General features: G+C 39.0%; 1 protein-coding gene across 2 annotated transcripts in view; it reads left to right on the top strand.

The window, feature by feature from the left end:
- Nucleotides 1-16,475, top strand: part of LOC106882483 (uncharacterized) — a 51,816-nt gene that overhangs the window by 6,105 nt on the left and 29,236 nt on the right. The window contains exons 3-9 of one of the 2 annotated variants that reach the window (XM_089355100.1): nt 520-579; nt 3,161-3,229; nt 6,729-6,797; nt 9,452-9,617; nt 11,235-11,319; nt 12,739-13,047; nt 14,804-14,943. In XM_089355100.1, the coding sequence (XP_089211226.1) occupies nt 520-579; nt 3,161-3,229; nt 6,729-6,797; nt 9,452-9,617; nt 11,235-11,319; nt 12,739-13,047; nt 14,804-14,943 (898 nt within the window). The remainder of the gene's footprint in view (nt 1-519; nt 580-3,160; nt 3,230-6,728; nt 6,798-9,451; nt 9,618-11,234; nt 11,320-12,738; nt 13,048-14,803; nt 14,944-16,475) is intronic. The other variant, XM_089355101.1, reaches the window with a different exon arrangement.

The following is a 16,475-nucleotide window of genomic DNA, read 5'->3' as shown; positions in this document are numbered from 1 at the left end:
TCCAGACTCCTGTTGTCTGTTGTGACATGGTTTTTAATGCTGGATGCCCTTCCTAACACCAACCACCTAACAGAGTGTGTCGGGTGCTTATGTGCCACTGGCACAGATATGTTTATGCAACACTGGCATAGGTGTGTTAATGCAGTACTGACACTGGTGCATTTACACAACACTGGCACAGGTGTATTTATGCAGCACCTGCATGGGTGTGTTTATGCAGCACCAGCACAGGTGCTTTTTATGTGGCACTGGCACCTGAAAGGGACAAGCCTGTATGTATGCAAGACAGTGATTTTACTTAGCTTGATGCATCCTATCAAGTGCAATAGATTTCCACATTTACTCTGGTCCCCTGTTGTTTATTTTTATATATATATAACTTGACATCAAAACAAACAACAACATATATATGTGTGTGTGTGTATATATATATATATATATATATATATATATATATATATATATATACATATACATATATATATATATTGACTTAAGGCACTTTCTTTTCTATTATAGAAGATCCAAAAGACTGAGACAACAGACATCTTCACCTCCAAGATCTTCGAGACAACCAATGTAATTGAGATTCTTTCACATTCTTTTTGAAGTCGTGGTTGTGGTGGTGGTGATGTACATGGCATTTCTTGCAATGATTGTATTGAGGAAAATTGATGGTGTATGTGGCAGTACTCGTATTGATGGTAGAGGGAGGTGATTGTGAAGATATGAAGTGCATTACAGAAGTTTTAAGACTTTTTGAGGAGAGGCAGTTATAACTGTCTTAGATTATTGTAATTTAAGTATCATTACTATCCATCTAAAAAGCTGATCTGCCAACTTTTGTTATTCCAGATTGAAGGAGATGGCTGTAACAACACTTTGAACACACCCTACTAAACACTGCTTGTCACAGCCAACTAGTTTAGAGAAGGCAGTCAGGATGTTTGGAATTTTACTATGCAAAGAAGTTTTGTGTTAAATTGGACAAAAATGCTACAGAAACTTATGAAATGTTCTGACTGCTTATGGATTAACATCTCCACTGGCACAGGCACAAGAGATTGAAGGACAGTAGAGAAGAGATGAGAGATGACAAGAGGGTGAAGGGAAGAGGGATGGTAGAACATGAGAGCTTGTTGAGAAAATTCTCAATTTTCTGGATGAAGACTGTCGTGTCTATAAAGACAATATAGTATATAGTTTGGAGCTGGTGTGGCAATTGTACACTGATTTATTCATGGAGATCTGAGCATGTGCAAAATTTGTGTAATATTTGTTCCTCAGGTGCTCAGTGACAAGCATCCTGTTAACTAACTACTTGACAGAGGTGGACATCAGAACTGTTCACTACCTTCCTTACGGTCCAGACCTTGCTCCTTGTGACTATTTGTTGTTTCCCCAAAAAACCTTAGGGGCAGTCATTTTGAGAAGATGAAGGAGGCTGTGACAAGGATCCTGGACAACTTCAGAGGACTTCTATGGGGCCTTCACAAAGTGGCTAGAGAATTACAAGTACCTTGAAGTTAGAGCATTCTACTGTGAAGAAGGTTACAGTTTTGTGCTTTTTAAAAAAAAAATTAATAAATGTCTTACTTGAAAAAAAAGTTTCAAAACTTCTGGAATGTCCCTTGTAGTTCAAGTAGAGGTAGTTATAATAATGTAAGCAGATGTGCTAGTTATGAAAGTCATCCTCATTGTTTTAAAGTACACTTTTCTATGCTTGCGTGATTGGATGGAGTTTCTTAAGTTAAGCCTCACCTGTTTCCAAGTAAATTAATATTTGTCCGTAGCCACATATGTTTTTACAGTATTGGAAATGAATGACACTGCTTGGGTGACAATGGTACTCATTTACAACTATCATGCAATGTCAAGACAAAGAGACACAAACATACCAAATTGAAACTCCATATCATGCACAAAATAAAATCATTATCTTCATTTAATGTTCGCTTTCAATGCTGGCATGGATTGGATGGTTTGTTTTGAAATTAAAGGACCCTAATGTGCGTGAAAATCTTCAGAAAGCTATTGAGGAAGTTAAATTTGATAGAACTTGGGATCAGTTTCAAACCAAGGTCTACAATGTTTGGGTTGTTGGTTTTGGTTTTAGAAAAACATTGGGATTGGTTTCATGAAAATGATCTGTTGAGCTCTAACTTCTTTAAGATAAAAAACATGCTATGCCCAAAAATATCTCAGTGTACCAGATAAAGATCAAAAGTCTTTACTGTAGTGTCTCAGAGGGGTGAAAAAATCATTACTCCAGTGCAAAATACAACAAATGAAAAGCTAGTAGTGGTCAGGTGTTTCTGAGAAAATTCAGTAAAGACTCATAAACAATATATCACTTAATCAAACAACTCGTTAGTCCTCAGTCTTTATCTATAGAACTTCTTGCATCTAAGGACGATTCCTTTGTCTTAATGGATCGTGAGGATATCATGAAACAATGTACTGAGCACTTAACTGCTCTTTTTTACAATACCTGAATTATTGATGAAATTGTCATCAGTATTCTACCCCAAATGGACCATTTCCCTACCAATGAAAAAAAAAAGATGTTTTATATATATAAGCACAGGCATGGCTGTGTGGTAAGAAGTTTGCTTCCCAACCACATGGTTCTGGGTTCTCTCCTGCTGCACAGCGCTTTTGGAGAGTGTTTTCTACAAAACCATTAGGCCTTGTGAGTGGATTTGGTAGAGGGAAAATGAAAGAAGCCTGTCGTGTGTGTTTATTTTTGTCCCCCTCTGCTTGACAAACGTTATTGTAATGTTTAAGTCCCCATAATTTAGCAGTTTGGCAAAAGAGACCAATAGAATAAGTACCAGGCTTGAAAAGACAATAAGTACTGGAATTGACTAGTCTGACTAAAATTCCTCAAGGTAGTGCCCCAGCATGGCTACAGTCTAATGACTGAAACAAAATAAAAGATAAAAAATATCACATGTGCATGTGTATGCATGGAGAAATGGGTGTTAAAATTATGATGGTCATGATCTTGATAATTTTATTGTGCAATTAATAACCTCGTCACCCAGCTAGTGATAGAGACAGGGTTAAACTCCTGTTGATCATTTCTGTCTCAGATATGTTTAATATTATTTTATTACAACTTTTGTACATAATTCATGATTGTTATTGTTATTTTCAGAAATAACGAAGTAACTAGCACTCCAAAAATTGACAATTTGAACCTATCTCCAAGTCTACCAACCATGATGTAAGTTCAGGATTCTATTCTTGAGTGTGTGTGAGTGTATGTGGGTACCATCACCATCATTTACCATCCATCTTCCATACTGATGTGGGTTAGACGGTTTGACAGGGTCCAATGGGTAGGGAAACTGCATTGATCTCTAATGTTCTCTTTGGCATACTTTCAAAGGCTGGATGTCCTTCCTAATGCCAACCACCTATTGTACTAAATACTATTTTTGTTGGCACCAACACTAGTGTGGTTGAAGTGTGACTTGCAAAATTAAAAAAAAAACCTTCAACTTTCTGGGAGTAAAGGAGATGGGAGGCAGTGTTACATTATAGAGAAAAAGGAACAGATTTCTTGCTATAGAGGAGATACATGGCAACAATGAATTATATTAGGGTGGGAGTGGGATTTTGTGGTGGAACTGAAAACTCTGTGTGTGTATATATATATGTGTGTGTGTATGTATTTATAAATGGAGATATATATATATATATATATATATATATATATATATACAGGGTGCGATGGGTAAATTGTTGCCATTTTATATTTTTTATTTTGTGCATGCACATTGCTTGTTTTGATTTTGTCAACTGCACAGTATAGTAAGGTCAGTTGGGCAGTGTCCTTGAGCAAAACAACACCATGATGCAATTCACTCTGCCAGGAATTTGGAAACAACATGTGGTACTGCTTGGCATTTGCGCCAGAAGCTCCAATGCAAACATTTCAGAGTGTTTGGGTGTCATTCTGAGGACATGTACTGAGAGTGATAAAAATCAAACATCCAGTCAATATCATGGTGTTTGGAGTGATCACTAGTGATGGCGACGTTATGCCTCCATTCATCTTCCCACACAGCCTCAGACTCAACACAGAGGCCTACATCAAGTGGCTGAAGGAAGTAGTGCTGTCTTGGATCAAGAGGGTGGCTACTGGAAGACCCTATGTCTGGCAACAGGGCTCTGCACCATGTCACACAAGCAGGAGAACCCAGTCAGGGTCAGACAATTTCTGCAACACATCACCCCTAACATCTGGCCACCTAACTCCCCAGGCTGCAACCCCCTTGATTATTATGTGTGGGGTGCAGTTGAGCGAAAGACCAACAAAACTCCTTGTAACACCAAAGATGAACTGAAGGCAAGGATTATGGCAGCATTCACCAACTTAAACAAGGAGACTGTCCAGAAGAGTTGCAGGAGATTCTGAAGTCATCTGGAGGCCGTGGTTGAAGCCAATGGCAATTTTATTGAATAAACTTACTCTTTAGTATTTCAAGATATTTTTATATAATGCTCCGTTGGATGTGTAATGTCAATGTGAATACCCGTCAGAGTGTAAGTATCTTGAGAGAAAAGCTGAACATTAGAAGCATCAGTTGTGGTGTGCAAGAGAGACGATTGCGCTGGTATGGACATGTGGTGAGAATGGATGAGGATAGCTGCGTGAAAAAGTGCCACACCCTAACAGTTGAGGGAACCCGTGGAAGAGGTAGGCCCAGGAAGACCTGGGCTGAGGTGGTGAGGCAAGACCTTCGTACATTGGGCCTCACCGAGGCGATGACTACTGACCGAGACCTTTGGAAATGTGCTGTGCGTGAGAAGACCCGGCAAGCCAAGTAACATCGTTGCCAGTGCCCCTGGACTGGCTCTTGTGCGGGTGGCACATAAGATGCACCATTTTGAGCGTGGCCGTTGCCAGTACCGCCTGACTGGCTCCCGTAGGATTTTCGAGTGAGATCGTTGTCAGTGCCCCTGGACTGGCTTGTGCGGGTGGCACATAAAAGACACCATTTTGAGCGTGGCCGTTTTCGTGCGGGTGACACGTAAAAGCACCAACTACACTCTCTGAGTGGTTGGCGTTAGGAAGGGCATCCAGCTGTAGAAACTCTGCCAAATTAGATTGGAGCCTGGTGTTGCCATCCGGTTTCACCAGTCCTCAGTCAAATCGTCCAACCCATGCTAGCATGGAAAGCGGACGTTAAACGATGATGATGATGATATCTGTTAAAATGAGATGTCAATGTTATTTTCATTTTTATGTAATTTAGGCAACAGTTTATTCACCACACCCTATATATATATATATATATATATACAGGCACAGGAGTGGTTGTGTGGTAAGAAGCTTGCTTCCCAACCACATGTTTCTGGGTTCAGTCCCATTGCGTGGCACCTTGGGCAAGTGTCTTCTACTATAGTTTCGGGCTGACCAAATCCTTGTGAGTGAATTTGGTAGACAGAAACCAAAAGAAGCCAAACGTACCCACTACACTCTCGGAGTGGTTGGCGTTAGGAAGGGCATCCAGCTGTAGAAACTCTGCCAGATCAGATTGGAGCCTGGTGCAGCCTTCTGGTTTGCCAGTCCTGAGTCAAATCGTCCAACCCATGCTAGCATGGAAGGTGGACGTTAAGCGATGATGATGATGATGATATATGTTTGTATATATATATATATATATATATATATATATATATATATAAATATATATATTTGTGTGTGTGCGTCTGTGTTTGTACCCCACCATCGCTTGAGAACCGATGTTAGCGTGTTTGCATCCCTGTAACTTAGTGGTGCTCAGCAAAAGAGACCGATAGAATAAGTACTAGGCTTACAAAGAATAAGTCCTTGGGGTCGATTTGTTTGACTAAAGGCGGTGCTTTGGCATGGCTGCAGTCAAATGACTGAAACAGATCATCTATCTTCCATACTGGCATGAATTGGATGGTTTGACAGGAGCTGGCAATCCAGAGGACTGCACCAAGCTCCACTGTCTCTTTTCGCATGATTTTTATGGCTGGATGTTTTTTACATGGCATAAGGACTGGTGAGGTCTGCTTTGGCCTGATGTTTTTACTGCTGGGATGCACTTCCAAACACCAACCACTTTGCTGTGTGAATTAGATGCTTTTTATGTGGTACCAGCATTGGCAAGGTCACCAAGTAACTTACAAAACAAAGATCCTTTTAGAGAGGAAAATACTGGAGGAGGTGGCTTTGTGCCAGGTGATGAGAGATTAGAGTATGACAGAGTGACCACCTTAAATCTCATCACCAGCTCACTACCTTAAATCGCTAATGATGGTTTCAAATTTTAGCACAAGGCTAGCAATTTTGAGGGAGGAGTAAGTCAATTACATTAATCTCAGTGTTCAGTGGGTAACTTATCTTCATCATGCAAGGGAGCTTCTATGCATATGTTCATTCTACTAGAAATAGCAGTTGAATCTCTCTCAAATCACATCCTACCATCTTAAAACGACACATCAGATAATGTGGTCCTGAATGTACTATGTCTGAATAAAAGATGAGGTGGTCAGCGCTGATTTGAGACTAAACCACATCAATAACCATTTCCCCTCAACCGCTAGCTGTCAAAAGTTCCATCACAACTGTTGAAGTACATAAGCAGTTCCCTCCATATTTCCAGACCAGACTTCACTCATGGCATCACCACTATTGAAACTGTTTAGAAGCAGTGTATTAATGTTGTGGTATATTTTCTCTCTAGGAATGAACCCTTGACCCCTGCTGAAACACCACCCATTCATACAGCAGATGCAGACCTGCCATCGTTCCTGTAAGTAGAGCTGAATGAACTATGTTTTATTAACCAGCTAGGGTATTATTACAGTATACACAGTCAAGGCTGTATGTAGACATGACTGTCAAAAGTGTGTGTTTGCTTAAATACTTTTAAAATAACAAATAATGCTGGTATAACACAGTTTTTGTCCTTGGGTAGCAACTGTTATTTCCTATTTCCTTACCCTTAAAAATTATGAAAAATGGCTATTTTGATCAAACTTTGCATTTGTTACATTTATTCAGACCCCAAAAGATCCTTCAACATACGGCTATGATGTTCCCCCATTACTCTTGCTTGTGATGCACATATTATCAGCTAGTAATGGACATGCTCAAGTGGTTAAGATCAAGCAACTGACAAGCAAATCTGTGGTACTGAGCAGAATATTTGCTATAACGATATTTCTACTTCAGCAACTCAACACTGAATTTGTGTGAAATGTGATGGAAGACACTTCAGTTTCAAAACAAACGCAAAATTTGAAGGGGATAGTAGTCGTTTCCTTTGATTTCTAGATAGAAGCAAATAGGAAATAACACTTACTGACCAAAGATATAAAAAAATAAAAAATTTGTTACACAGTGTAATCATTTGTGATCTGTTTGCAAAAAGTGATAAACAGAGGAAGACGAAAAATTATGTGCTTACTTCTCAGAGCTGTATGTAGACAGGGTGGCATAAAAGGCATATGCTGATGGTGGAAGATATTTGTGACATAGGTAAATATGGGAAGAGGGAGAAATAATGAGATTTTTTCTGAGAATGTTGGTCTTCACTGATGAGGTGATGGTACTAGACTCAGATGAGTGCTAATGTGACATATTTTAACATTTTTTATTTTTCATACTGTTTAACCCATAACAGTTTAGAAAATGGATGTGATAGCAACAGGGGTGGTGATGGTAATGCCATTGTTGTTGACTTTCATGAATATTATTATTGTTTTTAGAGGTATTTTGTGTGATTGGGGTGGGGCAGGGTAGATATAAAAATAACAGTGATGAGATAGCTGTTTGGGCCCCTCAATGTGTAGGGCGAGCAAAAATGAATGGGGCAGAAGAGCCAGGAATGTGTATGGGTAGATGTTGCAAGAATATATACAAAAGTGAGGTGCGATGAATGGGGGAAGCAGTGAATATGATGAATGAAGAGCTAGTGTTGAGTGGATGGTGAGTAGAGAAGGTAGGGAAGTGTAGATGACAACTGGAAGGGTCGAGGGGGGTGGATGTGGATTCTGCCTCTAATTAAAATAAAGCTTACATGGAAAAATGAAGCCAAAAAAAGGTATCACTAGGTTTTTCTTAATCTTTTAATCCAGGAAGAAGAGCAGTGCTCAAGACCTGTTACAGGTGAGAGACAGAGGAGGGTATCCTCAAACCAGAAGCATTGGTGGACTCTACTAAAAGCATCCAAGGTGCCGGGCAGTGGTGTTAAACTGGGCAGCAGATTAAGTCTACTATTCAAGTGAAAAAAAAAGATAGGATAAAGATCCTTCCCAAGTCATATAGATTCATTGGGTTGGTTTCTGTGGTGTATATTCCCCACTTGGTCAGAGCACCAGTCTTTCGCAGGATTACTCATTTTTGTCAGCTGAATGAACTTGGAGCAATGTGAAATGAAATATTAATTGTTAAATAGCTAGAGCAAATATTGCAAGTTATCTTTCAAATATTTTAACAATACTGCCAGTTTGCTGCCATAATAATAATAATAATCATTATAGATGCAGATGTGGCTGTGTGATTAACAAGTTCACTTCTCAGTCACATAGTTCTGGGTTCAGTCCTACTGTATGGCACACTGGGCAAGCATCTTCTACTATAGACCTGGATTGACCAAAGACTTGTGAGTGGATTTGTTAGTTGGAAACTGAAAAAAGCCCATCACCTGTGTGTGTTTTGTCTTGGCATTGTGTCATACAAGTGGTGTCATTCATTTTTAATATTCTGTGGAAACATGTTTGCCATGGGCAAATATTACCTTGCTTAGAAACAGGTGAAGGTTGGCAACAAGAAGGGCATCCGGCTGTAGAAAATCTGCCTCAAATAAACTCTGTCTTACTCATGCATGCATGGAAGTGGTCTTTAATTATTATTATTATTATTATTATTCTGTTCTATATTTTAGAGATGAAGAATTCTGTACATTATTTACTTTGGAAGGATATGTGTCCTCATTTGGTTTGTTGTTACCATGTTTCGGCGGATTTACTCTCCAGCCTTCATCAGGTGTCCTGGTAGAATTCTGAACCCAACCCTGGGTTCTCATTCCTAAGGTATTTTTTTGCTGATGTTATTATTATTTTTTTATTCAAGGTACTGCCTGGAATTGAATTGGAATCTTTGGGTTAGTAACCTGCACTCTTAACCATTACGCTTGAATAAATAATAATAATAATAATAACATCAGCAAAAAGATACCTTAGGAATGAGAACCCAGGGTTGGCCTCAGAATTCTACCAGGACACCTGATGAAGGCTGGAGAGTAAATCAGCCGAAACGTTGTAGTAACAACAAAGAAGATGAGGACACATATCCATCCAATGTAAATAATAATTATTATTATTATTTGTACATAAGTCATAAATAACAAAAATGGTTTATAGACAATATCTAGTAACTTATGTGATTTTGGTCTACTTTCAGGAAGGAGCAGGCCTACCCTATCAAATGTCCACCATTCTGTAACAAATACTGCACCAACAAACACAGCAAACTACTTTTAGCTCTTCTTAACTGTGATGACGGTGCTGCCGACTTTAAGGAGTCAGCTTCTTTCAAGAATTTCCTGAACACTATTAATTATTATGAGGTTGGTATCATTTCTGAGGTATTCAATTTTGTCATACTCTTTATCTCTTTATCTCTTTATCTCTCTGTCTGGCTGTCCATCTATGTATGTAACTATCTCTGTCTGTCTTTCTCTCTCTCTCTCTCTCTCTCTCTCTCTCTCTCTCTGCGCATATATATATATACTCTTTGCTTGTTTCAGTCATTTGACTGCGGCCATGCTGGAGCACCGCTTTTAGTCGAGCAGATCGACCCCAGGACTAGTACTTATTCTAGTGCTTATTCTATTGGTCTCTTTTACCGAACCGCTAAGTTACAGGGACGTAAACGCACCAGCATTGGTTGTCAAGCAATGTTGGGGGGACAAACACGGACACACAAACATACACACACATATATATATATACATATATACGACGGGCTTCTTTCAGTTTCCGTCTACCAAATCCACTCACAAGGCTTTGGTCAGCCCGAGGCTATAGTAGAAGACACTTGCCCAAGATGCTACGCAGTGGGACTGAACCCGGAACCATGTGGTTGGTAAGCAAACTACTTACCACACAGCCACTCCTGCGCCTATGTATATATATATATATATATATATATATATATATATATATATATATATATATATATATACATATACATATATATATATATATACATATACATATATATATACATATACATATATATATATATATATATATATATATATATATTGAAGCCACATGGCTTAGTAGTCAGGGTGTTGCACTCAGGATTGAGATCATGGTTTCAATTTCCAGACCAGGCGTTGCGTTGTGTTCTTGAGTAAACTATTTTATTTCACATTGCTCTGTGATCATTTTTTCATCTGACATCTGATACATTGTGCACCTGTACAGGTAATGTTCATTTGATGGAGAGAGTGAGCTTATGTGAACACAAACATTTGATCACTATAAACAAATCACATGTGGTTGTTCAGTAAGAAATTACAGAACCTGCAAACATTATTCTCTTTTTCTTTCCCTCTCATTTTCTCACTCTCATGGTTTTAAGGTCAGATTAATAAGCTTCATAATGACCGTACTAAACTGGAATCATCATCCTCATTTAATGTCCGTTGTCCATGCTGGTATGGGTTGGATGATTGATCTGAGCTGGTAAGCTGGAAGACTGCACCAGACTCCATTCTGATTTGGATGCCCTTCCTAATGCCAATCACTCCAAGAGTGTAATGGGTGCTTTTATGTGCCACTGGCACGGGTGCCATTTGCATGACACCAGTGCCACAACTGTGATTTTACTTGACTTGATGGGTCTTCTTCTGAAGCACAGCGTAATGCCAAAGGTCTTGGTCATTCGACATTACCTCCGTGAGGCTCACACTCAAAAGGTGTTTTTCACAAGCTACCGGCATCGGCCACCTTGTCTCTGTGAAGCCCAATGCTTGAAAAATGCTTTTTACATGACACTAGCATTGGCCACAACTACGATTTCACATGGCTTGACAAGTCTTCTCAAGCACAGCATATCACTAAAGGTCTTGATCATAATCATCATTCTTTATCTAACAGATAACCAATTATCTAAATTATCAGTAAATTAATTACCTATTTATTAAACAATTGATATTTTTTGTATTTTCTTTCAGAAAAAGAACTGGAGGAAAAATTCAGCCATATTTGATATGAATCCCGAATATCGATACCCATTGATGCACTGGGCAGCAATTCTTAGTAAGTTCCAGTTTTGATCTTACTTCCAGAGTAGAGAACGCAAATAGCAGTAGCTTTGCTAAAAGCTGTCATCCTTTTTATTCTGTTGTTTAACATTTAGCCTCTCAGCTAGTTTGCTGATGTAAGAGTATCAGATATGACCAGAAAATGTTTCTTTCCACATTAAATTACAATGTACACATTGACACATGTGTTGTTCACCTGTACTGCTAATTGTTGTAATTCAGTAACTGCAGAAGCATCCATTTGAGTAATAGTTTGTTGAAAACAACTAATTGGTATTTCAGGTGTTACTAGCATGTCTACTGCTATGGGCTGGTACAGATATGTGACCTTTATTTTTCTTTTCATTATTTATTTAAAGGAGGTGGAGCTACAATGCCCATTATCTGCGAAGATTCTCTCCACCTAAGTTAATGTGATTGATGTTCTGTGTGAACTTTTATTGGTTGATATGTGCATGCAGGAGAAATATAGTGGGTAGTGGAGTACAGGTTTCAGAGGGCTGCAGTTATGGAGAGGAATGCTTTGGGCAAAGTGGTGCAGTCAGTGAAGTGAAGATACAGTAAGTGTGACAAGAGAAAAGAGTTAGGTACTTCAGGTGGGTTTCAATGAAGGTGTTATGCAGCTAACAAGTTTTGAAGAGTATTGGTGAGACCTACTCTTTGTTACCTAGTGTAATGCTGCTCCTTAGGGATTTGTAGTTTTCTATGCTGCATGGTGATGTATCTGGTGTTGTATTCACTGTAGTGGTTGGCATTAAGAAAGGCATCCGACCTTAGAAACCATGCCAAAACAGACACTGGAGTATGATGCAGTCCTTGGACTCATTGGATCCTGTCAAACTATTCAATCTATGCCAACATGAACATTAAATGATGATAATGATGCGGATAGACTCTTGTCAAAGTGGTTGACAGAAAATAGTGTATCAGTTAGCTACAATTTGTTAGTGTATAGGTAAATGAATTTCTGCCAATCAGTTGGATGTTGTAAGGAGGATGTTTGTGTGTGTGTGTGTGTATGTGTAAGACCAGCACTGCCCAATATATGTAAGCTTATTATTAGTGTGTTATGTGTATGTGTCAAAATTATATGATTAGCAACTGAGACCAGTCAGTCTTTTCTTGTGGACATAATTGTCCTAAGGCTTACCTTTTGAAACTCCTACAGTTCCCATTTTTGAACACAAGGTGTTCATTTAGTGAAATTTAGCTAATATTGAGTAGAATTCCTTACCTGTTGTCAATTTAATTCAAAAGCCCATCTGATTTTTTGAATTTTTAATTTGAAAGCTGATAAGTTCTTTGGAAATTTAATTGTAGCAATATAACTAACTTTATAGAAGTTACTTCATTAGCTCATTCTTTATTCATTAATCAAAATCTTTGTATAATGATATTTGATTTTTTTTAATAGGTAAATTAAATATTTTGAAGTGGTTGGCATCTGCAGGTTATAACATAAATGTTCTACACACCAACACAGGAGACACTGCTTTGCATCGAGTCTTGCTGTGTATCAGGGCAATACGGATAAATAATCCTGTAATGGTGAAGAAATTTCCTCAGATTCTTGAAATTCTGGAACCGAATTTAAAAATTAAAAACAGGGCAGGTTTAACACCATTCCTCACAAGTTGTGAGACCGTTGGCATGGATGGTCGAGCACATTACCGAAATGTTGATCTTCTTAGAGACATCTTGAACTTTGCTAAAGAGCGCCCAGGTGAGTTTTATAAATACAATCCTAAACTGTTTTTTGTGTATGTGTGCTTGTGTGAACATACATGTGCATTTGTGTGTGTGTGTGTGTGCACCTGCAAGCAAACTTTTGGACATATGTTATTGCTCAAAACTCAATACATGCATAAACTGCATACATGTTAATGTAGTTATGGCTGTGTGGGCCTCTTGGACAAGTGTCTTCTACTATAGCCTCAGGCTAAACAAAGTTGTATGAGTAGATATGGTAGACAGAAACTGAAAGAAGCCCATTGTGTGTTTGTATGCATATATATGTATATATCATCATCATTTAACATCCATGTTCCATGCTGGTATGGATTTGATACATCCAATGACTGCATTAAGCACCAATTTCTGCTTTGGTATGGTATTTACACCTTGATGTCCTTCCTAATGCTAACTGCTTTACAGCATGGACTATATACATGCATATGTATAAAAAGTACTCATGCTGGCGTCACTTTAAAAGCACTGGTGCTGGTTCATGTAAAAAGCACTCAGTACACTCTGTAGAGTGGTTGGCATTAGGAAGGGTATCCAGCCATAGAAACCATGCCAGAACAGACAATGGAGCCTGGTTTTCTAGCTCTGGTCAAACTGTCCAACTCATGCCAGCATGGAAAAACGGATGTTAAATGATGGTGATGATGATGATAACAAGGATGACAATGACACAGCAATGTCCAGTGTGTTGTTCTTTATTTTAAACAGTAGGGTCTGTTATAAGGATGATTTGCCTGCCAGTTGTAGCAACTCAACGTACTATACAGAGGCTCTTTTGTTGAGTCAAGAGAAAGAGAGACAGAAACAATGAAAGAAAAGAAAGAAAGAGTGAATCAATTTGGCTAATAAAAATCAAGTTTATACTATTTGTAACATACATACTTTGAAAATGTTAGCTGAAACTATATAGGGATAGATTTATCACTCATTTACTAAAATCACTGTGAAACTAAATCTTACAAAGTAACTGTTATGTTATATTGCTGTAAGGATATGGCAGACAGCGTTGCAGTTATTTATAAGCTTGTGTGACATGGTTGCTTGTATAATGCTCATGTTTTCATTAATTATTTTAGGTGCCTGTGTAGTCACAAGCAGACATAGATACTCTCTTGTCCCACTCCCCCTTGACTTAGTAGAACGTCAAGTGGTGTCAGTTGCAGAGAAAGTGGGCTGCACAAGCATTTAGCTGGTACTCAATATCAGCTAAGTGGATAGGAGCATTGAGAAATAATGTACCTGATTCAAAAGCATAGAAAGCTGCTCAGTTCAGGAACTGAACCCATGACCTCACCATTATGAGGCCCAACACCGTAACCACTTGGCCATGTGCCTCTACATGTATCCATATCCTAAGGATAGGACCTAGATATTGAATGTAGATATAGAAGCTGGAGAGAAATGAAGAAAGCAGTATCCATTTTTGTGTACTGTTACGTGAAAGGTGGAGCATTATGTTGACGTGCCCTGGAGAGACATGTATAGTAATATGTAAATGATGTGTGGATTACATCTAGTGGGTGAGAAAATGCTATTTATTCATAATAGAAGAGAAATTAACTGACCAGGTTAGTGTTACTAGAGTAAAAGTGACTAAATTAGGACTACTGGAGTCAAACTGACCAGACTAAGACTGAAGGTGATGATGATGATGATGGTAATGATAGTGGTGAGGATGAAGATGGTGATGATGATAATAATGATGATGATTTGTTTCTTTATTACATCTACAGGATTACTGAATATTTTGTTCAATCAGCAGACAAAACATGGGCAGAGTGCTCTCCATTTGCTTGCTCTGAATGATAAGGCATTAGGGGCAATGAAAATGTTGGTGGCTGCTGGAGCTAATGTGCAGTGTTTAAACAAAGAGGTAAGAAACACCTTCCCCCTCCCCTCTCTATTGCTTCTTCTCCACTATCTTCACCAGTACACACTTCTCACCACCACCATTTTTCTCTGTTTCATTTCTTTTTTGGTTTTGTTGAATGTCAGATAGGAGGGACAGTGGATGCCTAGGGACCTCTTTCTTCACCTCACTTCATCCCTTTCATTGTTATTTTTTTCACTGTTTCCTCCCCCTTTCTGTCATTCAACTTCTCATTTCTCTGTCAGTCTTTTCGCTCTGCTCATCTCCATGTGTCATTGCTAATAAAGAAATCTGTAGTTGCATAACAGTGTCAAGGCTGTGTTTGGCTCAACGATAAGTGACTACTGTCCAGACATATCTGGGTATTCTGCTTTATTCTTAACTAAGACATGTAACCTATTAGCTCAGTCCACTTAGCTGTAAATAGGTATCATGTGAAGTCGACGACTGGCACCCATGCCAACGTCGTCTCCTTCATTGGAAACGAAACTCGGCTTGCGAAGACCTATTGGAGCAAGCGAAAGCGAAACCGTCAATGGCACCTGTGCCCAGCATCTCCTTCCTGGCACTTGTGCCAGATAGCACGTGTAAAGACATTCGAGCGAGATCGTTGCCAGTGCCGCCGAACTGGCTCCTGTGCAGGTGGCACGTAAAATACACCATTTTGAGCGTAGCCGTTGCCAGTACCGCCTGACTGGCCTTCGTGCCGGTGGCACGTAAAAGCACCCACTACACTCTTGGAGTGGTTGGCGTTAGGAAGGGCATCCAGCTGTAAAAACTCTGCCAAATCAGATTGGAGCCTGGTGTAGCCATCTGGTTTCACCAGTCCTCAGTCAAATCGTCCAACCCATGCTAGCATGGAAAGCGGACGTTAAACAATGATGATGTGAAGGTACAGTCTGCTACTAGTGACAGCAGAAACAGCAGTAGCAATGTCATTGACCAATGGTTCATTAACTTAAAGTGCTTCAGTGAGATCCTGTTCTGCTAATATGAGATTTACCACCAGCAGTATTGTACTGCTCAAGATTCACATCATGGCTTGCTCCCTGGGTGTTTTTAGTAGAGTCCAGTCTGTTGCAAGCACGCAGGCTAGGTTTCCAGTCCAAGACAACTTATTCCCTTCCTCCCATCATTTATGTAGGCTCCAAAAGAAGGGATCATTGGCAATGATGTTTTTCTTCTGATCTCTGACCTGATGAATATAATATACCACCAATGGTAGTGCACTACAACAGAATATAATTTTGTCTTTTAATCGCTTGACTTTTTTTAAAAAATGATATGGCATGGTTCAAGGATATTCTTCTGACAAGACAGGATGGAATGCATTGGTTGTTGATCCACCTTATCAGAGCTGACCTAGGGTTTAACAGAAACAAAGAAGTATCTATGCAGTCAATTGGCATTATAGAAACAACAATCAAATCACACCATATCATTCTGAAATGTCAATTAATTAAAAAATAGTTTTATACATTCTGTTATAATATACTACCAATGTTAAGGCAGTGAGCTGGCAGAAAAGTTAGCAC

This window comes from Octopus bimaculoides, chromosome 7, assembly GCF_046866305.1.
Source record: "Octopus bimaculoides isolate indiv1 chromosome 7, ASM4686630v1, whole genome shotgun sequence".
NCBI classification, from domain to species: Eukaryota; Metazoa; Mollusca; class Cephalopoda; order Octopoda; family Octopodidae; genus Octopus; species Octopus bimaculoides.
Note: the sequence above shows the minus strand (reverse complement) of the source record. Positions and strands in the feature narration are given on the sequence as shown.